The sequence below is a fragment of the Gymnodraco acuticeps genome, unplaced genomic scaffold (assembly GCF_902827175.1).
Source record: "Gymnodraco acuticeps unplaced genomic scaffold, fGymAcu1.1, whole genome shotgun sequence".
NCBI classification, from domain to species: Eukaryota; Metazoa; Chordata; class Actinopteri; order Perciformes; family Bathydraconidae; genus Gymnodraco; species Gymnodraco acuticeps.
This window is the reverse complement of record NW_022992052.1, coordinates 295647-321693: the sequence shown is the minus strand read 5'-3', so window position 1 is coordinate 321693 and position 26047 is coordinate 295647. Positions and strand designations below refer to the sequence as shown.

At 39.5% G+C, this 26047-nt stretch overlaps 2 protein-coding genes across 2 annotated transcripts in view; both read left to right on the top strand.

The window, feature by feature from the left end:
- megf10 (multiple EGF-like-domains 10) overlaps nucleotides 1–5092 on the top strand; it is a 71218-nt gene extending 66126 nt beyond the window's left edge. Inside the window, 4 exon segments of the mRNA XM_034202008.1 lie at nucleotides 159–279; nucleotides 2185–2229; nucleotides 2714–2917; nucleotides 3568–5092. Of these exon segments, the coding sequence (XP_034057899.1) occupies nucleotides 159–279; nucleotides 2185–2229; nucleotides 2714–2917; nucleotides 3568–3734 (537 nt within the window). The 3' untranslated portion in view covers nucleotides 3735–5092.
- A 4120-nt stretch (nucleotides 5093–9212) lies between these two features.
- LOC117536915 (very long-chain acyl-CoA synthetase) lies at nucleotides 9213–26037 on the top strand. The gene is made up of 10 exons (XM_034202011.1): nucleotides 9213–9813; nucleotides 11487–11690; nucleotides 13016–13174; nucleotides 13581–13705; nucleotides 15233–15430; nucleotides 16394–16484; nucleotides 18638–18836; nucleotides 20054–20151; nucleotides 23662–23792; nucleotides 24204–26037. Exons 1-10 carry the CDS (start codon nucleotides 9336–9338, stop codon nucleotides 24378–24380), a joined length of 1860 nt encoding a protein of 619 aa, XP_034057902.1. The 5' UTR covers nucleotides 9213–9335; the 3' UTR covers nucleotides 24381–26037.
- Nucleotides 26038–26047: the final 10 nt, after the last annotated feature.

The window sequence follows — 26047 nt, the reverse complement described above, 5'->3', positions numbered from 1 at the left end:
TATACCTTGTTTTTAATGATGTTCCTCATTTGTTATTGTCATTTTCTGTCATTGCCACTTTGGGCTGTGTCAAGCATGAAAGGTGCTATATAAATACAGTTTATTATTATTATTAATACATACATTTTCTCACTGATGTTTGTCTCTTAACTTCTCAGGTCAAGAACCACCAGCTGTTTGTGAACTTGAAGAACGTAGAGCAGAGGAAACGGCCGATGGCGGGGCACAGTGGCACGCTGCCTGCAGACTTTAAACAGCAGGATTGCTTCAATGAACTCGGTGAGACATGTGATACTTTCAGAGGTGGGAAGTAGTGGAGTACAAATACTGCGTTACTGTACTCAAGTACATGTTTCTGGTATCAGTACTTTACTCCACTACTTATTTTTCTGACGGCTTTTTACTTTTACTTCTTACATGTTGAACTCAAATACCTGAACTTTCTACTTCTTACATGTTGAACTCAAATACCTGAACTTTCTACTTCTTACATGTTGAACTCAAATACCTGTACTTTCTACTTCTTACATGTTGAACACAAATACCTGAACTTTCTACTTCTTACATGTTGAACTCAAATACCTGAACTTTCTACTTCTTACATGTTGAACTCAAATACCTGTACTTTCTACTTCTTACATGTTGAACACAAATACCTGTACTTTCTACTTCTTACATGTTGAACACAAATACCTGTACTTTCTACTTCTTACATGTTGAACTCAAATACCTGTACTTTCTACTTCTTACATGTTGAACTCAAATACCTGTACTTTCTACTTCTTACATGTTGAACCCAAATACCTGTACTTTCTACTTCTTACATGTTGAAACCAAAATACCTGTACTTTCTACTTCTTACATGTTGAACCCAAATACCTGTACTTTCTACTTCTTACATGTTGAACTCAAATACCTTTTATCTTACATGTTGAACACAAACACCTGTACTTTCTACTTCTTACATGTTGAACACAAATACCTGTACTTTCTACTTCTTACATGTTGAACTCAAATACCTGTACTTTCTACTTCTTACATGTTGAACACAAATACCTGTACTTTCTACTTCTTACATGTTGAACTCAAATACCTGTACTTTCTACTTCTTACATGTTGAACACAAATACCTGTACTTTCTACTTCTTACATGTTGAACTCAAATACCTGTACTTTCTACTTCTTACATGTTGAACTCAAATACCTGTACTTTCAACTTCTCACATGTTGAACACAAATACCTGTACTTTCTACTTCTTACATGTTGAACACAAATACCTGTACTTTCTACTTCTCACATGTTGAACACAAATACCTGTACTTTCTACTTCTTACATGTTGAACTCAAATACCTGTACTTTCTACTTCTCTCATTTCCCAAACAGCTGGTTCCTTTAGTCTGAATGTGTGTTTGATGCGTGATCATTATTCTTTAGAGTCATTGCGTGCCTATTGATTTGAACACGATCCGTGTATCCATCATTTCCTGGTCTTCTCTAAAGAAGAGGGACCAATGGAAACGTTGTCATGTTGCCGTTGTTCAGCATGGAAACATTCATTAGCTAACAATGACATTATTGTTCTATTAATATAAAGGGAGGTCAGGTACTCTATAAAGCAGCTGCTAGATATGGGTACTTTTTACTGAAGTACATTTCAAAGCCTCTTTACTTTGACTTGAGTAAAGAAGTTTAGTCAGTACTTCTACTTTCACCAGAGTATTTTTAAACACGAGTATCTGTACTTCTACTTGAGTAAAGGATGTGAGTACTTTTGCATCTCTGGAGGATACGTTAGTTTACTCATTGATATCATCATTAATGCTGCAAGCTGGTATCTTTGTGTAATGTTGCCTTTTATCCATAATGAGCCTCTACCACATTGTATATCATCGTGTCTGCAATGGTATTCCAAAAGTAGAAAACTACAGCACAGAAAAGTCTACATTTAAATGTGATGCCAATAATGTGACTGTCCTCTTTAATCAAGTGCTGCATTCGACGCAAGTAATTACAGCATTATAATCAATGGAAAATGTGGGTCAATCCAGTGTGTTTATTGACTGGTTAGATCATACTTTACAAGAAGAGGGCTTTCTAGTTCATATACTTTGTCATCATAGACACTTGATATCCCAAATATTGTTTAGACCATTCAATGACTTTCCATTTGTCTTCCTACCAGGAGCCTACGGAGTTGACAGGAGATACATGGGGAAATCTTTACGAGGTAAGTCCTGCTGCCCCTTCTGCTTGGAATAATATACAGAAGGAGCTGAAACTGTCCGATTTGATCACTATGGGGGAATCCAAGTCCATCTTAAAAGGACAGAGAACAAGAAACCATTGGTCGATGTGATTGCTCTTATATCCCATAATTGAAGTCGTTTTAAAATTGTACCAGTTTTTAATCTTTTATAATGGTTTCGTTTATTTGCATATTGACTGGTTAATGTGCCATTTCATTTGTGTTTTACGAACGTCTGCCTGTATTGTGTTGTGTTCATTTGTTGTAACTTTGTTCATGCTGCCCTTCTTGACCAGGTCGCTCTTGAAAAATAGATTTTAATCTCAATGAGACTTTTTCCTGGTTAAATAAACGATATATATTATTATATATATATATGCAGTCAAATGAATAAATCCTGGACTGCTCAGGTTAATGCTGGAGTTCCCCTCTCACTGTCACCGTCTCCTCTACTCATGTCCTCCAGATCTGAAGGGCACAATGTATCACGCCAGCTCCTGCTCCATCAACAGCTCTGAAAACCCGTACGCCACCATCAAGGACCCCCCGCTGCTCACAGCCAAAAACACAGAGTGTGGCTACGTGGAGATGAAGTCTCCGCCCAGACGAGATTCACCCTACGCTGAGATCAGCAACAGCCCAACTCATAAACGCAACGTCTACGAAGTTGGTGAGGGGCTTAAAGGTCACCTATTATGCAAAATCAAATGTTTCATGTCTCTTCTACATCAACATGTGTTCTCTCTGTGAAAGAGATTCTGAAAGTTTCAGTCCAGATCCATTTCTATAAAAACCTGTCTGAAAATGAGCTGATCAGATTTTTGCCACTTTATGATGTCATAACGATTTTTTGGCTTGTGTAACCATTAGCCAATCAGCAACCAAGGTAACCCCCCCCCCCCCCCCACCACCACCACCTTATCACCTGACTCGTGGGGCATGGCTCCTTAGTTTCATCTAAAGTAACAGACAGAGAATCAGCACTTTGGAAACAGGGCTGAAGCAGAGGGGATTATGGGATGCTGGGATTTTGCCGTTGTTCAGCATGGAAACATTCATTAGCTAACAATGACATTATTGTTCTATTAATATAAAGGGAGGTCAGGTACTCTTTAAAACAGCTGCTAGTTATGGGTACTTTTTACTTGAGTAAATTTCGAAGCCCATACTTCTTTACTTTTACTTGAGTAAAGAAGTTTAGTCAGTACTTCTACTTTCACCAGAGTATTTTTAAACACGAGTATCTGTACTTCTACTTGAGTAAAGGATGTGTGTACTTTTGACATCTCTGAAAATAACCTCGCCTATCCTTGATTTCAGATCCGTCTGTAAGCACCATCCCGATGCCTGGAGACAGCAACGGACACGTACTGTTTGGTCAAGATCTCTACGATCTACCGAAGAACAGCCACATCCCGTCTCACTACGACCTCCTGCCGGCCAGAGAAAGCCCCCCCCTAGACCCCAAAGAACTGGAAAGTGAATGATTTCTCAGAGACTCAGTAGAGATCAGCTCTCACTGTACACCCACAACGTACTTTCACTTGTTTTCTTGTCGTTTTTACTTCGACACTATCATTGTAGATGTGTATCCTGAAGTTTTTCTGAACGAAAGTGGGTTATGGAGGTTAGTTTTGAGGTACAGCTGTTGTTTTTTACAGCAATTTATAAACTGCGATAAAGTCTTCGTAGGTCATTCCACATGTCTGGGAAGTAAGGTCTACGTATGCTCTGACTCAAGCAGTTCGTATGATGTGTTGTCTCATCCATGGTTTACGCAAAACTGTTTCTATCTGGTCCAAATGTTAAATCAAAGGCGGACTGAAATGCCTTTGAGTCTGACTTTCTGTCTCCAACAACTCGGTCTTCCGCTTGTCTTCACGCGACAAATTGTACAAATGAACACACATCGTTGAATCGTTGTGGTGTTGAACATACAACGACCTTTCCATTCGCCCGCACAATGTCTACACCGCGTGGCGTAAAAGTGGGCGTGATTGTTAGGAAAAGTTACAGGAATTGCGGCTTTCTGATACCGTTAAATCATCTTTGTTTCAAGTATGCCTTTATGATGTTTACATATAACATTCAATAACTGTCAAATCTTTATTTTTGTAACAAAATAATTCGCTAATGTTATTCCATATTAGCAACTTGTATCAAAGATTAGATGTTTGTTGAAGTTTTGTGAGGAGGAGTAGTAGCGTCAAGCTGCTGAGAGTGTTTGAACTTAGTACTTAAGTTAACCAAAGGTCCATTCAGTTTCATCCAAGAGGTTCAGAGCTGAGTCTCTTCTCACACCATACAGAATCTTACATAACAAATATCATTCATACAGCTCAGTGATGATTATCTGCCATTCCCAGTAGCTCTTTTGGGGCAGGATGTTCATCTGACCAGTCGAACGATACATGTTGGGCTCGCTGTACTGCACAGATTTGTTATTTGTTTTCAAGATTGATTTGTTATTTGCAGTTTATTCTTTATCATTATAAAGGGTGTGGCTAGTTTCAGATCAGAACAGTGATAACTGGATTGTAAACACTAATGCAGTGCATGCATTTCGACCATAGTGTTTTATCAAATCAACGATCGCCATTGTTAGCTAGTTAGTTAATGGCGCTTTTCCACTGCAGGGCCTCGCTCGGCTTAGTACGGTACAGTTAGGCCTCGGTAGGCCAGGCTCACTTTATGCTGCGTTTCCATTACAGTTTAGGAACTGGGCCAGTAACTATAGTAACGCAGTGTAGGCGGAGCCGTGACGTCATCTTCAATGCGAACACAAAACCAACATCAGCCGTTAGCTCTTAGCACTCAGAGCTCACAGCTCCTCATATCTGTTCAGAAACTAGACAGAAAGTTAAACAAGTACAAACCACAGACTGCCTGTGTCATGGCGAATACAGTCGCTGGTTTATTTATGTCTGTAGGCCATTGTTGTGAGTGTGGACGGTCGGAGCAGATACAACGTTAGCTTAGCCAATCTCCATTCAGAAAACACGCATTTTAAAAGGTTTTTCGTCTGCCGTCTGTCTGCAGACTTGTCAAAGCATTAATTCATGGTTTTTACTAACCGGTATCAGTATGTTGTTACTTCGGCATCATTTTGAAACCTGTATTACAATTAAATCACGGTAAAATGTGTTCATTGTGTTGTAGTTGTCAGGGATTCTCTCACTAGTTTAGTATACTCAGCCCGGTTGTTGGCCCGGAAAGAACCTCGATTTTGGAGAGCCAGAAAACTGTGAAAAAGCACCCGCTAGCCAGAACTAGCCCTAGTGGAAACGCAACCAAAAACGGGCACGGCACGCTTAAACCGCACTGTAGTGGAAATGCGCCATAAGTGGTACCAAATCATTACAAACTGCTAACTTACTGTAACCCTATAAAATAAACGACGGCTTCTTTTTGACAATCGTATTGTGGTATGTTTCTTAAATAGTGAAAAAACCCACAAGTATAACTTTTATTTGCATATTTCTGTGTTTCTGGTCACGTATGAAACGTAGCTAAGATAGCGGTCGTCGAGTGTGAGAAGAGTCCAGCATTTTAACACTCTGACCGTGATGAGTAGCAGGTACTATAGTGCTCTGCATTTTGCTATTCTTTGCATTGGTATGAACTTATGCACTCAAAGCAGCAAATGTAAGTAAAGAAGTAGTTAATAAGTTAAGACACATCTTCTGTTTACTTGCAGGTGATAATAACATCTGCTTAAACTAAAAAGCTACAGCAAGACACGGCACATTTTTATTTCCTGAATATCAACACTTCACATTGGTACTTGTGTAAAGTCTTGACACTGAATTGGTTAATGGTCCCATTCAAAAGAAGTTGCATATATCCTAATCTGTTCTGAAGACATCATTCTGGAAATAAGTTAAACGCTTTATCTGTTGTTTTTGTTTCTGTGCTTATTGTTTTGACATCCTAAATAACTTGAATGGAAGCTAATATTCACACTGACCAAAAACCTTGGGACACAGTTCTTAAACTTGTTTTCACTTAGTTTCATCAATAATATGGGATATGCAACAATACGGCAACTTTTACTGACAGATGTTGACAATCGATAGCCCGGTGCTTCCTCTCATCTCCACTTTAACCGTGTGAGGCTTAGTCCTGTCGATCCGCTGCATTTACCAAACTGGGACAAAGAAGTAAGAAGGATGGACTTTCTCTCTTATTTATGTGAAGATGTTTATTGCTGATGAAGATCCAATGCATTAGCGCCACGTCGTGTGTCGCTAATGCATAACGTGGGAGGCGTCTGTGTGTTTTTTTACAGCAGGATTGTTCCCTGTAAGATACTGTACCCCTACATACAGTATACCAGTTGTTGTGTTCCCCTCCTGTGTGCATGAAACCTTGCTTTATTATTTGAATGCTATCTAGCCGTCTGGTCTGACTCTTGCTTCGTCTAAATTGCCTTCTTGAACCAAATACTAACGAGGGCTTGCTCTTCTTTTCGGTCGTTCAGCTCCGTGCAGTAGTAAAATGGAGGTTAACCACACTCGTGCTCGACCAATCCTAGTTGACGGCACTGCTGGTAACCTTTTAGAGTTCCTGAACCTTGCATTTAGTGTCATCTTCTGAGCAGTGCTCGGCTGTTTCACAATGCTCCTTACAGATGTGCTTACTGTTGCTTCTCCAATCTTTATTGACAGCACTGCCGACAATCCCTGTTTTTCCTTCCAATTAAAGCCCAAACTAGTCCCCAAAAAAGCAGGCAAACACAGTAAAGTAACAATGAAGGAAATAAGTGACTATTTTTGTTTCTGCGCTGGTAAGCAGCTACTTGTAATTCCCCTCAATCATTAAGATGTATGACTTGGTGGCGAGAGTTTCCCCCAGTGATCATTTGAAAACTGAATTTCACAATGACATCTTTGTCTCGTACCATATTATCAAACATACATACCACCAAATAACTCAGTCCTCTGTACAATAAGACCTAACACAGTTTCCAATCTATATCACTGTGTAATTAAAGGGCTAAACGTGTCTAATGAAAAGAAAGCTTAAGCTGGACTTTGGTTTTTTTAAAAACATTTTCTTTCCTGTATTCTGAATTGCCTAAAATGTCAACTCGTCTTAAGCCACTCTGAGCTTATTTGAAATGTTTGTAAAATAATGTATATAATTTGATCAGTTCTGTGTAAATCTTCACCCAGCGTCTTACAGTATGTCTACAATTGAAAATGCAATACATGTTTGGTTTAGTACAAAACAACGATTATGAACTGATGTTGGATTTCCTTTGTAATCTTCTCCTTTCCTAGTCTGCCGGAGTACTGTGTATTTAAATGACCACTGAAGATTGCTCTGAAAGGAATGTTTGATCTGTTTCTTGACTCTTAATTGGTTTCCCCCAATGAGGTGACAATGATTTCGGCACATGGGGGTTCGATTACGCTTTTTGTGTTTTGATTTTTTCCATTATAGTGCTTTTTGTGCAAATGCTTTGGAATAAAATGACATATGATATAAAAAAATGTGGTGTCTTGTGAAATCCGTGACGCAGCAGGATGAACAGCCTGACTAATGGCAGAATCCACTTGTATATGCAGAAGATACAGTTCTTTACTTTTGAGCTACAACAACAGGGATGTCAGCAGGCTTTGATCAAGCGAATAGCCCAAAGAAACTTCAGCAGATATTTCAACCATGCAATCTCCCTTCCGATGTGGTATATTGTCATTATATAAGGCAAGCCGTGAATTTTATACCTAGGCCCTCTGACCCCCACCCCTTCCCTCGAGATTACGTCACAGCGTATACTTCAACGGAATATCAAAACAACGGCCCGGGGTGCAAAACGCATCAATGACAGCGACCCTCTACCACACAAAACAACACCTGTAAATAACCCTATTTGTGTTCTTTGAAATTGAAAAGGATATTGCATTGTGTGTGTTACTTTCGTTGCAGTTGTATGTCTTAAGTGTAATTTGGCATGCTTTTATTTTGAAGGCGAGTTAACGCTGTTGACAGGAAGTTGTTGTTGCTATGGAAACAAGAAAAGTTTCACAGCGGGCGGAACTTGTCATAAAGTCCGCGATAATAACACCCACCCATTTAGAGTGAAGATATGATTGGTCAATTGTACTGTCATTTGACATTACTCTCTCGTTCAGTTACTATAGCTGGCCCTCTGTGAATTCATAGCTGGACCGCCTGGACGTCCAACAGCTCCTCTCTTCACAGTAACTCGCAGAGACGAGCTTCTTTCATTTAACCCTTCACATTCCAACAGAAACTGAATAGGCAGATTTGAAGGATTTATTTCTTTGGAAATGTTATTTTAAATACAATTTTTTTTCAATGTTTTTAAATATTATTTTGTAGAATATCTTAGGCCCTCACAGAGGGCCTAGAGGGCCCTGACGGCTCGCCACTGAAGAACATTTGTATATGACAAAGTTAAAGTTCTGTGATAACTGCCCTATTTATCGGAACAAGGCTTCATTAAATCCTCCACAACAGCTATATAAACACTAAAAAACTGATTTTGACAATTTAAGCCAAGTCTGAAGGTCTCTCTTTAAAAAAGGTGTATCATTTGGTGTTCGGGGTCTGAATACTTCTATTTAAAAACACTAATTAAAGTGGATGTGAAATGGCCTCTCCATTCACACGAACACAGCTTTTTTATTCTGACATCTTACCGTAATGTCCAGTGTAAACACGCACAGCAGAACAGCGTGGAGGTACAGTGACCGCTCATTGGCTGTCACTGTGTGTGTGTGTGTGTGTGTGTGTGTGTGTGTGTGTGTGTGTGTGTGTGTGTGTGTGTGTGTGTGTGTGTGTGTGTGTGTGTGTGTGTGTGTGTGTGTGTGTGTGTGTGTGTGTGTGTGTGTGTGTGTGTGTGTGTGTGTGTGTGTGTGTGTGTGTGTGTGTGTGTGTGTGTGTGTGTGTGTGTGTGTGTGTGTGTGTGTGTGTGTGTGTGTGTGTGTGTGTGTGTGTGTGTGTGTGTGTGTTGCATAATGAGAGGGACAGTAGCTCTGCTACAAGTTTCCTGAAAACGGGCTCCTGTCTGTGCAGCCTGTTTTCTAAACTCTTGCAGCAGTTTCAGTGAAGGGTTCACGATGATACCGCTGTTGTTTAGCAGCGTTTTAGCAGGACTTTTAGCTCTGCTTCTCTACCAGAGGACGGTGTATCCCTTCTTCTGGGTGGATCTGATTTACTACCTCAAACTTCGGAGGTACGGGAAGTCTCTGCAGGCTCGTATGAAGTCAGGGATCATCACATACCTCGACTGTTTCCTCCACCAGGCGAGGAAGAACCCGAACAAACCCTTCATCATCTTCGAAAGCCAGACTCTGAGTTACCGGGATGTGGACCGGAGGAGTAACCGGATAGCGAACGCGTTCAGGGCGCACGGTTCTCCGGGACAAGGGGACATTGTGGCCATGTTGATGTGCAACGAACCGGACTTTATCTGTGTGTGGCTCGGTTTGTGCAAGTTGGGCTGTGAGGTGGCCTTTCTGAACAACAACATTAAGGCAAAGTCGCTGCTGCACTGCTTCAGGAGCTGCGGGGCCAAAACCCTGGTGGTGGGCGCAGGTACTGCACCTTCAAAACTACAACTGATTCAAGATTCAAGGCTTTTATTGTCATTTGTACATATGTGTAGATATGTCAATGAACATCTTAGGTCACAGGCTCCTCAACAGTGCAACAACAATAAAACAGATACAATAGTGCAAGTAAATACAATAACATAGAATAGAATAGAGATAGTGCAAGAATAGTCTAGTAATTGGAATATGATATATTAGATAAATGGAAGATGGAATGGAATAAACTGCTGGGAGAAGTAGATAGATAGATACTTTTGTTAAGACTTCATTAATCCAGATCTGTAAAATAACTAAAGGTATTAAATCCATGTAGTGGAGTAAAAGTACACCATTAGCCTCTGAAGTACCTACAAATTGCACGTGTACTTCACCTGTTGGGTTTATTTTGTATCTAGTCTACATTCAGAATCTCACTCGAGCAGAGGTGGGAACACACTTTCCAGTTTTCTCTTCCCAAAAACAATGGCTGTAACTCCAGTGAGGGCAATAGGTTATCAGGGGGGTTCATCTCTTATATCGCTTACTGTATATCGTATTGCTATCTGCCGGATGTTACAGTAACCCTTCAGGTGAGAGCCTCCTAAGGAGAAATGCTATCAGTGGTGCTGATAGTTAAGAGGGACTGAGCAAAGTACCAGCCGTAAAAACTCCCCTGCATTGGGATGGATGGAAATATCAGAACCAGAAGATTATACAGACCTTTCACCTGCTTTCTGTCTGTGTCATGGTGTGTGAATACCATAGGTGACTACTCATGTTGTCACGCACAGAAGAGCGAATAACAACGGAGTATAATGCAATGTGAAACAAAGCAAACCTCTGAGACGCTGGATGTCCCAACAACTCTATAAATTGGCAAATTTGTTCTTCTCCACTTTTTAAAAGTATACTTGTTATACAGTAAATGTTATCGTGTAGTTTCCAGCTCATAGAGTCCTATAGTGAACCCAGAAATGTTGAGTACCCCAAAGTGTTATGATAGAAAATGTATAGTAAGGGTCCCAAGCAAATAGACACTGCCGTATGCTGACTTGTATATTGTGCAATTTGAACAATTAGCATTAATTAGGATTTAAGTAGTTAAAAAATTGCTTTGCAGATTTGGATAATTTTGGAGTGTTTTTGGAGGCTTTTGAGGATGCTGAGTCCATTTCTGACATTTTGGACCAGGAAATGGCCATATTTGTACTCCCGGTGGACTGATTTTGAGTCTATTCATTTGAAAGATAATTGTCCACTGTAGAGATAATAGTTTCCATCTTGTGCTCTCTATATCCAATGGTCGCAACACTACTGATAGTAGTCAAAATTAGCCTAAAGAAAGGGGTTCGGTTTGCAAACATGTCACCTCGTTTCAGAATGTGTGTCGCCGTGGAAAACAGGCGTGTGCAAGTCTCTTAAAAAAGACGGAGATTATTAGCTTCCCTCAATAATTTTCACCACAACACACAGATAATGGTTCTTCCAAAAATACCCTGTAGCCTGACAAATAGTAGGGAAATGTGTGTTAAAAAAAAGGAAGGCAGGCAATACAGTTTTAATGTTATCTGTCCCAAAGTGACGCCCCTGCTCCTAGATGATTACAGAGTGGATCCAACATGTCTGTCTTCAGTTCTGTGTGATGAATCATGTCCCGTTGTGTGTGTGTTGATCCAGATTTGGTGTGTTTGGTGGAGGAGGTGTTGCCCGACCTGAAGAAGGACAACATGGCGCTGTGGGTGGTGGATCACACGGCCCCCTCGGAGGAGTTCACCAGTCTACTCGATAAGGTGGAGAGCATGTCTGGAGAAAGCTCGAGTGACCTTCCTAAAGTGAACATCATGTCCAACTTCCTCTTCATCTTCACTTCAGGCACCACAGGTACTGCACAGCATGATACTCTTCACAAATCACTGTCACACTGCGCATAAAGCACATCTAAACTACTTGTCGCTGAGGCACCAGAAGGCAAATCTTACACCGGGAATAATGATCCAAGTCTAGGCAGGAGCGTTGTTTCATACATTTATTTTGATAATCCAAGATCAACAAAGTTACATTAAGAGTTATCCTTTAACTTCCGCTGTCTTTCCTCCTTGTGCTAACCACGGTAAAAAAATAACATTTGCCTAACCCTGGTGCGCTAATCCCACCACCACCTGTCTCAAATATGTAAATGGTTTTTAACAATCACCCACAATTTGGCCTTAATGATTAAATATGAAGAAATACTATAAACTTCAGCTGATTGTATCATATTGATTTATATGGATGCAGGGACATATTTTACCCAAGGCACTAAGGAAAGGAACATCTGTCTCAACAACCATGATGGATTTACATAAGCACGGTCCATGTATTCATGTCCGTTAGCATTTAGCTTAGCATCAGTCTCAGAGCAGCTGGCCTGGCTTAGTCTTGTTTTATAACAGCAATGCCATTCGATGTTGGGTTAAGGCACGGGAGATAGAAAAGCAAACCAAAGGAAATACAATAAACCTAAAAAGAAATGAAAAGCAGCTTCTGAGCCAAGACATTACAGGTCATCTGTTGTTTATTCCATCAGGGGTGTCCAAACTACGGCCCGCAGACCTTTTTTAATCAGCCCTCAGCGAATTAAAAAAGTATTAATGGAATATGGCCCTCAAATTGAGCTTGAGCTTGTCTTGTACTTCTTAAATAGGAATGTAAACATGTATTGCTGTAGTATTCATGTGTTAATAAAACCACTTAAATAAATCCAGTCAATTAAAGTTGGAAACTTTTTCTAACAAATCTTAGTTGATAAGAAAAAAGCCCAATGACTTATTTCCATAACAAGCTTGAAATAAACCCTTCATATTTCTCCTTATGATAATCAACCGGAGGCTTCTGCTTTAAGGGATGAGCTGCCAAAACTCACAAGCATCCTTTACCTACATTTGATTGATGTCGCTAACTTATAACTGAACTTATGAGGTGATATACCTCTAGTGAGCGGCCCAGCCCTATGTATATTTTTCTGTAGGTGGGCCTCGGTGAAAAAAGTTTGGACACCCCTGAGTTACATCCATTAAAACACTGTTTGAAGTGTTCTGAATACAACTGTGCTTGACTCCACCACGTTTCAGAGCAGCAATGGAGTCTCAAAACCAAATCCGTCATACACAAGATTTGAACTGAACCAGGGAAAACGCAGTTCAGTAACTCCTGCGTTTCTCTGCCAGGTCTCTCCAAGGCGGCCCGGGTGGGTCACCTGAAGGCCGTCCTCAGTATGGCTTTCTTTGAGATGTGTGGAGCCACGTCTGAGGACATCATCTACATCACTCTGCCTCTGTACCACATGTCTGCTTCCCTGCTGGGGATCGGAGGATGCATACAGCTCGGTGAGAGAAAGCCTTTTTGCCTTAAAAACACAATTCCTGGAAGAATGTTGTTTTGTTTTCAGTTCATTGTGAGGCTCAAAGCTGGAGGAAACAACATGACGACGGACATCCTTTTCATTGGACTATAAGGAATTCTCACTTCCTCACAAACAAAGCAGGGGAACATTCTTTTGTTTGTATTTTGAAGTAAAATATCTGTATGGAGTTTTGTGCAGATTTAACAAACACATTTTCACATTTCCTGGTTTTGGTTTTCTCATGACAGGAAATTACACTCCGCTCTTTTGTTACACATAAGAAAACAAACATAATCCCCCCACCCTCTGAAGAACTGGAACATTGGTTGTATGGAGTTTTTACACTACAGTACAGTCTCACACATCTCTGTCTCTCCTTTGGGTCTCAGGTGCGACGTGTGTTTTGAAGAAGAAGTTTTCCGCCAGTCAGTTTTGGAAGGACTGTGTGAAGCACGATGTGACGGTGGTGCAGTACATAGGAGAGCTCTGTCGATACCTCTGCAACCATCCCGCAGTAAGAACGTTAAAATAACACTTTCTGATAACCTCTGACTACAGGTGAATTCAAACCTTACTGATTGTTCTAGTTTCAACAGGGTGACGATCTGTATGTCGTTGTTTAGTTAAAGAAATGCTGCAGGAAAGCTTCGATTGTGACAAATGCTACAATCAAATCATTCGTAGATTTTTGTTATCCTGCTTATTGTACTTTGCTAATGGAACTGAAATCCCAACGCAGCCCCTTACCTCTGGTTTGTTGCATTAACCCGTAAAGGACAGAACGTCATCCAAAGTGTTCTTTAAGGGGTATTGCTCATCAATGAATATCTGCAGCACATGTTGATCAAAAACAGTCCGTCAGTAGATAGCCTTGTTGAAAGCTATTGTTTGCTTTTACGTTCTGACTTTTCCCTCAAAATTCTGACTTTTTCTCAAAATTCTGACTTTTTTCTCAAAATTCTGACTTTTTTTCTCAAAATTCTGACTTTTCCCTCAAAATTCTGACCAATTCTGACTTTTTTCTCAAAATCTCAAAATTCTGACTTTTTTCCTCAAAATGACTTTTTTTTTCTCTAAATCGAAAAATTATGACTTTTTTTCTCAATCAAAAAATTATGACTTTTTTCTCAAAATCTAAAAATTGTGACTTTTTTCTCAAAATCTTAAAATTATGACTTTTTTCTCAAAATCTAAAAATTGTGACTTTTTTCTCAAAATCAAAAAATTATGACTTTTTTCCCCAAATCAAAAAATTATGACTTTTTTCCTCAAATTATGACTTTTTTCCTCAAATTATGACTTTTTTCCTCGAAATTATGACTTTTTTCTCTAAATCAAAAAATTATGACTTTTTTCCTCAAATTATGACTTTTTTCCTCGAAATTATGACTTTTTTCTCAAAATCAAAAAATGACTTTTTTCTCTAAATCAAAAAATGACTTCTCAAAATCTCAAAATTATGACTTTTCTCTAAATCAAAAAATTATGACTTTTTTCTCTAAATCAAAAATGTATGACTTTTTTCTCAAAATCCAAAAATTCTAACTTTTTCTTAATGTCAATAATCACTGGTCCCCGGCTTGAGCTTCAATCTCAGGATCCATGTATCTGTGATCCTCTCCAGAATGGAAGTAGTCATCACATACAGAGCATCAGCTAGTTCCTGAGCAGTGTCCTTCACATGCTGATATCCAAGAGAGGGAGTTACACAGTCACAAGATGGAGGAATAGAAAGCAGTATTCAATGTTTACTTCAGATTAGCTCCACGTCAGAAATGAGCATGCTTGTCATATGTCTATCTCCATAGAGGCTGAATCATCATGTTAATCACATAGCTATCATATGCCTCAAACAGTCCTGATGCTCTTCCAGGTAATCACACATCCTGTCATGAACACAGCTACAGTTGGGATACCTTTGATATCATGTGGACTCTGATACTGGAAGAGAACATTCAGTATTTTCCCAACACTAAGCATTATTCCCACAAAGTAGGTCTGATGAAGTTAAATGTTCTCTTAAGAGTCCTCCTGCCTCCAGGTCCCAGAGGAGAGGGCTCACCGCGTCCGGCTGGCAGCAGGAAGTGGTCTCCGCTCAGACGTTTGGAGGCAGTTTGTGCAGCGATTCGGCAGCAGGATAAAGATCAGAGAAGGTTACGGCCTGACGGAGGCTGGCATCGGCTTCCTGAACTACACCGAGGAGGTCGGACCCATCGGCAGGGCGGGCTATTTCAACAAGGTCAGGAACAACAGCGGTAGAAATGTTTCCTCTGGACCCTATCACACTGACCTGCTTTATATGTTGTGTTTTTGGTGAAGCGACCCTTGTTAAATAGCTGATATTAGAAACACCTTATCCCCGTTTTTTAAATCAGAAAGAGACCATTTAACTGAGGCAATATGGCAAAACATACCCTGTTTTAAATGTCATTTTCCCCTTTAGTAGAAATGTAATTAGATTAGTTTGTTTAATCTCAGTTTGTAAGAAGGAGGCCCATGTTATTGCTTTTCTGGGTGACCTAATTATGATGCACCAGCAGATGTTATTCACGTGGCTTGAAAGTAGAATTGTCCATAGAATAAAGTAATAAGACCACTTGAATGCCGTTATGCTGTGATTTAAAGAAGTTCCTTTACCTACATGCTCTGCTAAAATATATTGTAAGCCCATCCAAATGTTATCTGTGCATCAAAATGTGTTTTTACTTGGCACTTGCATAGAACAATGGTTGTTAATATAGGGTGATAGTGATTGGTAACAAAGTGGATGAGACCTTAAATAATTGGCCATAAACCAAAACTATGAGCTGTTTATCTGATATTTATCTGAATTGGGATCATTTTATATGCAAAGATACAGAATTGAAATCATTCTTGATATAATTAATACTGATTATATTAGAATTTGTTATGCACACTCAATATGCTGTGAAATGCCTTGTTGTAGATTCAAAATTGATTATTGAAAAGAGCAATAAGTGACTAAGTATAAGGTCAACAGAGTTAATTAAAGGGGAACACAACTCAAAATAGGGAATTTGAGTGATAAGCATCTAAAATGTAAAAAAAGGCAGCCTTGCGTGGGACGGTATAATCCATATAGATAGTATAAGCAAAATGTACAATATACCAACTGTGTGCAGACTGTATATATATCAAACAATGTTTATTATTCAGACACATCTCTTTCTTTCCTCTCCAGCTGTCCATGCCCTTTGAGCTCCTCAGACACGACCCAGTGTCCTACGAGGCGGTCCGGACCCCCGCTGGGAGATGCATCCGAGCACAGAACGGTAAAACAATCATACATGTAGTCCTTTTTAAAGTGACAGCTGTATGAACGACCTTTTACCTCCTTGTGTCTCTTGATCTGTTAAAATGTTATATCTTGCTGCATGTATCTGTAAAGTTCTTAACATCTGATCTGAGGGGAATTTCTTGTTTATTTTTAACTTGTGATGTGTCATTTTGTAAAGCACTTTGAGCTGCACGTGCTGTATGAAAAGCAGAGGTGGGAAGTAGTGGAGTACAAATACTTTGTTACTGTACATTCTTCTGGTATCAGTACTTTACTCCACTACTTATTTTTCTGACGACTTTTTACTTTGACTTCTTACATGTTGAACACAAATACCTGTACTTTCTACTTCTTACATTTTGAACCCAAATACCTGTACTTTCTACTTCTTACATGTTGAACACAAATACCTGTACTTTCTACTTCTTACATGTTGAACACAAATACCTGTACTTTCTACTTCTTACATTTTGAACCCAAATACCTGTACTTTCTACTTCTTACATGTTGAACTCAAATACCTGTACTTTCTACTTCTTACATGTTGAACTCAAATACCTGTACTTTCTACTTCTTACATGTTGAACTCAAATACCTGTACTTTCTACTTCTTACATGTTGAACACAAATACCTGTACTTTCTACTTCTTACATGTTGAACTCAAATACCTGTACTTTCTACTTCTTAGATGTTGAACACAAATACCTGTACTTTCTACTTCTTACATTTTGAACCCAAATACCTGTACTTTCTACTTCTTACATGTTGAACTCAAATACCTGTACTTTCTACTTCTTACATGTTGAACTCAAATACCTGTACTTTCTACTTCTTACATGTTGAACACAAATACCTGTACTTTCTACTTCTTACATGTTGAACTCAAATACCTGTACTTTCTACTTCTTACATGTTGAACACAAATACCTGTACTTTCTACTTCTTACATGTTGAACTCAAATACCTGTACTTTCTACTTCTCACATGTTGAACTCAAATACCTGTACTTTCTACTTCTTACATGTTGAACTCAAATACCTGTACTTTCTACTTCTTACATTTTGAACTCAAATACCTGTACTTTCTACTTCTTACATGTTGAACTCAAATACCTGTACTTTCTACTTCTTACATGTTGAACTCAAATACCTGTACTTTCTACATGTTGAACTCAAATACCTGTACTTTCTACTTCTTACATTTTGAACTCAAATACCTGTACTTTCTACTTCTTACATGTTGAACCCAATACCTGAACTTTCTACTTCTTACATGTTGAACACAAATACCTGTACTTTCTACTTCTTACATGTTGAACCCAAATACCTGAACTTTCTACTTCTTACATGTTGAACACAAATACCTGTACTTTCTACTTCTTACATGTTGAACACAAATACCTGTACTTTCTACTTCTTACATGTTGAACTCAAATACCTGTACTTTCTACTTCTTACATGTTGAACACAAATACCTGTACTTTCTACTCTTACATGTTGAACACAAATACCTGTACTTTCTACTTCTCACATGTTGAACACAAATACCTGTACTTTCTACTGCTTACATGTTGAACACAAATACCTGTACTTTCTACTTCTCACATGTTGAACACAAATACCTGTACTTTCTACTGCTTACATGTTGAACACAAATACCTGTACTTTCTACTTCTCACATGTTGAACTCAAATACCTGTACTTTCTACTGCTTACATGTTGAACTCAAATACTTGTACTTTCTACTTCTCTCATTTTCCAAACAGCTGGTTCCTTTAGTCTGAATGTGTGTTTGATGCGTGATCATTATTCTTTAGAGTCATTGCGTGCCTATTGATTTGAACACGATCCGTGTATCCATCATTTCCTGGTCTTCTCTAAAGAAGAGGGACCAATGGAAACGTTGTCATGTTGCCGTTGTTCAACATGGAAACATTCATTAGCTAACAATGATATTATTGTTCTATTAATATAAAGGGAGGTCAGGTACTCTTTAAAGCAGCTGCTAGTTATGGGTACTTTTTACTGAAGTACATTTCAAAGCCTCTTTACTTTGACTTGAGTAAAGAAGTTTAGTCAGTACTTCTACTTTACCAGAGTACTTTTAAACACGAGTAAAGGGTGTGTGTACTTCTACCCTCTCCACAGGGGAGGCAGGGATCCTGGTGGCTCCGCTCTCAGCCATGAATCAGTTCCTGGGGTACGCAGGGAACCAGGTGCAGTCGGAGAAGAAGCTGCTCAGAGGCGTCTTTAAAGATGGCGACGTCTTCTTCAACACCGGAGACCTGCTGCTGCACGATGACCAGGACTTCCTGTACTTCAGGGACCGCATTGGAGACACCTTCAGGTACCGTTTCAATTCAATTCAAGGCTTTATTGTCATTTGCACATGAGCTACAGTGTAGATATGGCAACGAAAAACTTAGGTCAGGTATATATATATTTTGTCTTTTTGTTTGTATTGAATTTTTTGTCTATTATTAGAACGTGTATCTAATTTACTTTTTTGTTGTTGTTTTCTTTCATGCTGGGGTGGGGGTGGGGGGTATGTTTGATCTGCTTTCTGGCAGTCTGGTTGAAATATGCACTGTTGCATCTACAGTATGTATTTCACTGCTCAATGACCTTCTGTATGATGTGTTAAAAAAAGAAAAACTTAGGTCACAGGCTCCTCCAACAGTGCAATATATATAAAAAATAAAACAGTGCAAGTAAATATAGAAATAGTGCAAGAAGAGTCTATATATATGTAAACGGAATATGATATAGATAAATAACTTGCAAGACGCAAACAAATGGATGTTCTTTCTGCATCGTTGAAAATGTGCTGCTGATGGATTTGTGTGTCATTTGGCAATTTTGTGGAGAAAATGTTCCAAAAGCCACTGCAAAATATCTTCTAATGCAGGGGTGTCCAAACTACGGCCCGGGGGCTAAATGCGGCCTGCGGGACATTTTGAATCGGCCCTCAGCTAATTAAAAAAGTATAATGGAATATGGCCCACAAATTAAACTTGAGCTTTTCTTGTATTGTACTTATTAAATATATCTGTAAACATATACATATACACAGTCCTGTTCATGTGTTAATAAGCCCAATTTACAATAAATTCAGTCAATTTGAAAATATGTTCTAATAAAAATCTAAGTCGATAAGAAAAAAGCCCAATAACTTATATACATAAACTTGAAATGTACCCTTCCTATTTCCTCTTATGATAATCAATCTGGGGCTCCTGTTGTAAGGAATGAGCTGCTGACAAATTAAATGAAACCCTCTGGAGAGCTGTGATGTAGTTTAGCATAATTTACCTACTTTTGATTGATTTTGCTGACTTAAAACTTAACATATGAGGCAATATTCCTCACCTCTATTGAGCGGACAGGCCCTTCGAATATTCTTCTGTATGTGGCCCTTGGTGAAAAACGTTTTGACACCCCTGTTCTAAGGCAATGTAAATAAGCGACTCACGTTGTTCTGTTCACACAGCTTGTTTCTCCTGCCCTCAAGTGGCCACAAACAGTCATTGCAGGTTTAACTGGATCTACTCTCTTGTCCTGCAGGTGGAAAGGAGAGAATGTTTCCACCACTGAGGTTTCAGAGGCTGTGGGTCTGCTCGACTTCATCCAGGAGGCCAACATCTACGGAGTCACCATACCAGGTGTGTGGAAGTGTTTACTGGATATAACTTCTGCATAATCTACAGATATAACAATCAGCTTCTGTTACGGTGTGTGCAGGAAGCAGGACCCAAATGCAGATTCAAGTGACAAAAATAACTCCTTTATTTCAAGGCTATACTATTCAAAAAGACAGAACAGAACACTCACCGCAGACCAAGTCATTACACAAGATGAACCGACAAAGACAGACAGAAAAACCAGAACTTAAATACACACAAGACTAATCATACAAACAAGACACAGGTGAGGAGGGAGGAGAAAACACAGGGACACCAGGTGAACACAATCGGGTAAATTAGACACACCAGGGAAACTAACGACAGGGAACCACAGACAGATCTAAACCAGACAAAACACAACGCAGACAGAAAACCAAAGACAGATCTAGACAAGACACAACGCAGACAGAAAACCAAAGACAGATCTAGACAAGACACAACGCAGACAGAAAACCAAAGACAGATCTAGACAAGACAAAACACAACACAGACAGATTGTGACAGCTTCATTAGCAAACCATGTATTCCCACACTGTTATAACCATATGGAGCACAGCCAATACAAGAGGCAGCTCCCAGTGAGACCATGACCGGGTTGAATCGGATATTTTGCTATAACTTCCCAACACAAACTCCAGACTAGATCTCTTCAGATTTTAAGGAATAACAACCACCAAATATGTTTGATGCAGCTCTGCCAGTTTAATTGACTGACTGACTGACTTTTCCTCGATAGCAGTGCCAGCTGAGGCTCATTGGTATTGCACTAAATGAAACCACTCCCCATACCAAGCAGTTAAACAATCCTGGTTTCTCATAATCAAAGTTAATGAAATTAACATAAGCCTGTAGCAAGGAGACCACTGTTACTATCTTAAGAAACAATTATTAAGACATCATCAAAAGTATAACCACCACTTTAATAATTATAATAATAATAATACATGTATTTTGTAAGGTAAGGTATGTTTATTTATATAGCACATTTCAGACGCAGAGGCAATTCAAAGTGCTTTACATGATCATTAACACATGTAAGACAACAGAGAGGAACACAATACATAAACATAATGGAATAACAGATGAATAAAAACAATGCATTAATGAGATACAAAATAGTTTAAAAACAACATTGTAAATACGGTAAGTGCTAAAACAAGTTAAAAGGCTTCTGGGTAAGCAGCTGTGTTTTTAGCCTCGACTTAAAAGAACTCAGCGTTGGTGAAGACCTCAGGGTTTCTGGAAGTTTGTTCCATTTGTGGGGAAGCATAAAAACTAAAAGCAGCTTCCGCGTGTTTGGTTCTGAGCCGGGGACAATGAGTAAGCCCGCCCCCGATGGTCTCAGAGATCTGGGGGGCTCGTAACAGAGCAGCATGTCAGACATATTGGGGTCCCAAACCATTTAATGCTTTATAAGTTAACAATATCATTTTAAAATCGATTCTGTAAGTGCAGAGACCTGAGTACTGGGGTGATGTGTTCTACTCTTTTTGTTTTGGTCAGGACTCTGGCAGCGGCGTTCTGGATTAGTTGTAGTTTTCTAACCGATTGTTTACAGAGACCTGTAGATGCGCTATTACAGTAATCAAGCCTGCTAAAAACAAAGGCGTGAACTAGTTTTTCAAGGTCTTGTTGAGACATGAATGTTCTAAGTCTGGCTGTGTTTCAGGTGATAGTAGGCTGATTTAGTAATTGTGTTGATATGAGATTTGAAATTGAAGTCGGGGTCCAGAACTACGCCTAGATTTCTCTCCTTTTCCGATGTATTTAGCAGTAGGGCTTCTAGTTTAGCGCTTACTTCAGCCCGTTCCTCCCTTTTGCCACCAAAGATAATTGTCTCTGTTTTCTTTTTGTTTAATTGTAGGAAATTGTTGCTCATCCAGCTGCTGATTTGTTCCATGCAGTTGGTGAGGGATTGTAATGGTCCGTAGTCGCCAGGCTTTATTGTAATTGTAAGTGCTTTTACAGGTGCTCAAAGTCGCTTTACAGAGGTAGTAAAAAAGGACAACAGATACATATAGTAAATGGACTGTACTTATATAGCGCTTTATCCAGTCTTCAAGACCCCTCAAAGCGCTTTACATACTACATGTCGTTCACCCATTCACACAGAGCAGTGTGCCTTACTCTAGGAACTAACATTCACACAGAGCAGTGTATGTTACTCTAGGAACTAACATTCACACAGAGCAGTGTACCTTACTCTAGGAACTAACATTCACACAGAGCAGTGTATGTTACTCTAGGAACTAACATTCATACAGAGCAGTGTACCTTACTCTAGGAACTAACATTCACACAGAGCAGTGTGCCTTACTCTAGGAACTAACATTCACACAGAGCAGTGTACCTTACTCTAGGAACTAACATTCATACAGAGCAGTGTACCTTACTCTAGGAACTAACATTCACACAGAGCAGTGTGCCTTACTCTAGGAACTAACATTCACACAGAGCAGTGTACCTTACTCTAGGAACTAACATTCACACAGAGCAGTGTACCTTACTCTAGGAACTAACATTCACACAGAGCAGTGTGCCTTACTCTAGGAACTAACATTCATACAGAGCAGTGTACCTTACTCTAGGAACTAACATTCACACAGAGCAGTGTGCCTTACTCTAGGAACTAACATTCACACAGAGCAGTGTGCCTTACTCTAGGAACTAAACTAACATTCACACAGAGCAGTGTGCCTTACTCTAGGAACTAACATTCACACAGAGCAGTGTGCCTTACTCTAGGAACTAACATTCACACAGAGCAGTGTGCCTTACTCTAGGAACTAACATTCATACAGAGCAGTGTGCCTTACTCTAGGAACTAACATTCACACAGAGCAGTGTACCTTACTCTAGGAACTAACATTCACACAGAGCAGTGTACCTTACTCTAGGAACTAACATTCACACAGAGCAGTGTGCCTTACTCTAGGAACTAACATTCACACAGAGCAGTGTGCCTTACTCTAGGAACTAACATTCACACAGAGCAGTGTACCTTACTCTAGGAACTAACATTCACACAGAGCAGTGTGCCTTACTCTAGGAACTAACATTCACACAGAGCAGTGTACCTTACTCTAGGAACTAACATTCACACAGAGCAGTGTGCCTTACTCTAGGAACTAACATTCACACAGAGCAGTGTACCTTACTCTAGGAACTAACATTCACACACCGTTGGCCATCGGGAGCAACTCAGGGTTAAGTATCTTGCCCAAGGATACATCGACATGTCGACTGCAGGGCTGGGATCGAACCCACAACCTTCTGGTTGAAAGACGACCGCACTCCCTCGCAGCCACAGTCGCATTAAAATCGAGCAATAAAACAACGATCACACATTAAGAGCCAGGTTGAAGAGTTTTTGTAAGTTTTTTGAAGGTGGCGAGGACTTTGTAATACTAAAGTTTGCTCTTGTTAATTTAGTACAGCTTTTTCGATGTAACATTATAATAAGAGACTTTTTCCAATGTGTGTTTGCAGGAAATGAAGGTCGGGCAGGTATGGCTGCTATCGTCTTGCAACAGGATCACAAATTAAACGGATCAGAGCTCTACGACCATTTAGTAAAAACTCTTCCTGCCTATGCCTGGCCGAGGTTTCTCAGAATACAGGTACATGTATTCATTACCACGTTTTGTGTATTTTAAATGTAAAATAATATCGTTAATTGCACACACTAGTCTGTTTAATATGGCGTGTGTGTTACATGTTGGGATTATGGATGTTTCCCCTCATTTATGTTACGTGATTGTGATGATATACACGTATGTAGTAACGTGTGTTGTTTGCATTGTATTGTTCTCTTGTATCCTTTCGCCTCTATCTTGTCTTTAATCCTTTCTTTATATCTAGTGCTGTTGAGGTATTGTGATTTTAAAAAGGCGTCTATTATTATCTGGACAACAGCTGGAAATTAGCAATGTTTGCTAAAGCTGCTCCATTCACTGTTTTGTGTGACAGTTGATCAATGGGGGCTGTAATCAACTAAACTAACTAGCATCATCCCGGCTGTGTTTGTCCAGACGTCCTTGGATGTGACGGAGACGTTCAAGCAGCAGAAGGTGAAGCTGGTCACGGAGGGCTTCGATCCGGACGTCTCCCACGATCTGCTGTACTTCTTAGACGTTTCTCAGAAAGAGTACACCCTCCTGACTGTGTCTCTGTATCAGGACATTGTGAATGGGAAGATCAAAGTATGAACACTATAGGACGTTGGAAGTTAATGCAGGAAAGGATGCGTCCTTATAATCCAGGTTGCTGCCATGTGTGCGTTTGTCTGTACGTGAAATGTGGTTCTAATCAGCGCCACAGACAGAGCTGTTATTCATATTTGAAAGATTAGTTACTTACTCACTGTGAACCAGCCAGAGCTTTTATTTACCTCAACATTTTAAGTGCTACTGTTCTAAGTTTTTACACTTGATTCAAACCACACACTGACTCCACGTTTACATCTTGATAAGTTAAGTGCCATTTACACATAAAAGCACTAACTCCACTATTCATGACATTCCCGCCTGTTATTTTTTACTTCCTTTTACTTTCTCTTCTTTTCTGTATCACTAGTTAGTTACTATAGACGTGAGCACTGCCTTCATTGTGCATTTTGAAACTGAATTTAATGGAAATGTTTATGGAAATTAGGGTTTGTGAATAGGATTACATTACATCCACGTTTACATCTTGATAAGTTAAGTGCCATTTACACATAAAAGCACTTACTCCACTATTCATGACATTAATTTGTACTTGCTTTTACTTGACTTCTTCTTTGTCTTGTCTTATTTTATTTATCACTAGTTAGTTACTATAGACGTATGTTGAAACTGAATTTGACGGGCATTCTTATGGAAATGAGGGTTTGCGAATAGGATTACATTACATTAAGCGAAACAGGTGGGTCTTCAGTTTGAGACGGATGATATGTAGACTCTTTGCTGTCCTGAAATCAGTGAGAAGCTCCTTCCACCATTTGGGAGCCAGCATAGCAAAAGGGTGTATCTTTTTTGGGGTGTACCTGGTTCCACTTCGCCGATTGGCTGATGCAGAGCGAAGTGCACATGCTGTAGTGTATGTTTTGACCAGGTGTTGGATGTAGGTTAGACCAGATCCCTTTACAGATCCCTTTAAGTGTCTTGAAGAGTATTCTGGCAGCCAGTGAAAGGAGCGAAGGTGAGATGTAATGTGGGAGAACTTGGAGGGCTTGAATATCAGTCGGGTCTACAGTTTTCTGAATTAACTGTAGAGGTCGGATGGCATTTGCAGGTAGAACAGCCAGGAGGGAGTTACAGTAAAGCGTGAGATGACAAGACCCTGGACCAGGACCTGTGTTTTAAGATCTTGAATAGCACTTTCTAGACAAAACAAAGGGCATTCCTTTAGATACAACGTGGGGCATTATGTAAAAAAAACTTTTCACATTGTGTCAGATGATGGGAGTGGCTTTTCCCTTTCACGTCGTGACATTTGAGGCCATTATGTCTCTGTGTTATGTATTCACAGTTTCAACACTATATGTATTGTTGTTAAACACCTAGCTGTGGAAGCAGACATTGCACTGTGAGCTTTTAGAGGACCAGTTATTCCTCCTTACCCCCTCAGTGTTTGTTGGCTGACTGTCTTAAAGTAATCATTCATTATGGTCTGTTTTTTAAATGACTTTTTTGTTTTGTGCAGACTTTTATTTGAGAATGTGACTTCCTTTCAATGCTTGTTGGAAATCAGGTTTTCTTAAAAGAATGGGACGGACACATCTATATTTCCTTTGTATAAATTCACCTGATAAATCAAAAAATATAGCCTAACCTAACTGTCTTCACATTTCTGAACTGAATATAAAAGTCACTGTAAAAACACCAAATGTGTA

What these genes read in the sequence shown, in the direction of transcription:
- LOC117536915 (XM_034202011.1), top strand. Translation starts at nt 9,336, where the DNA reads ATGATACCGCTGTTGTTTAGCAGCGTTTTAGCAGGACTTTTAGCTCTG. An exon ending in CTTCACTTCAGGCACCACAG is followed by an intron (nt 11,691 to 13,015) that starts GTACTGCACAGC and finishes TTTCTCTGCCAG; the next exon opens with GTCTCTCCAAGGCGGCCCGG. An exon ending in ACCTCTGCAACCATCCCGCA is followed by an intron (nt 13,706 to 15,232) that starts GTAAGAACGTTA and finishes TCCTGCCTCCAG; the next exon opens with GTCCCAGAGGAGAGGGCTCA.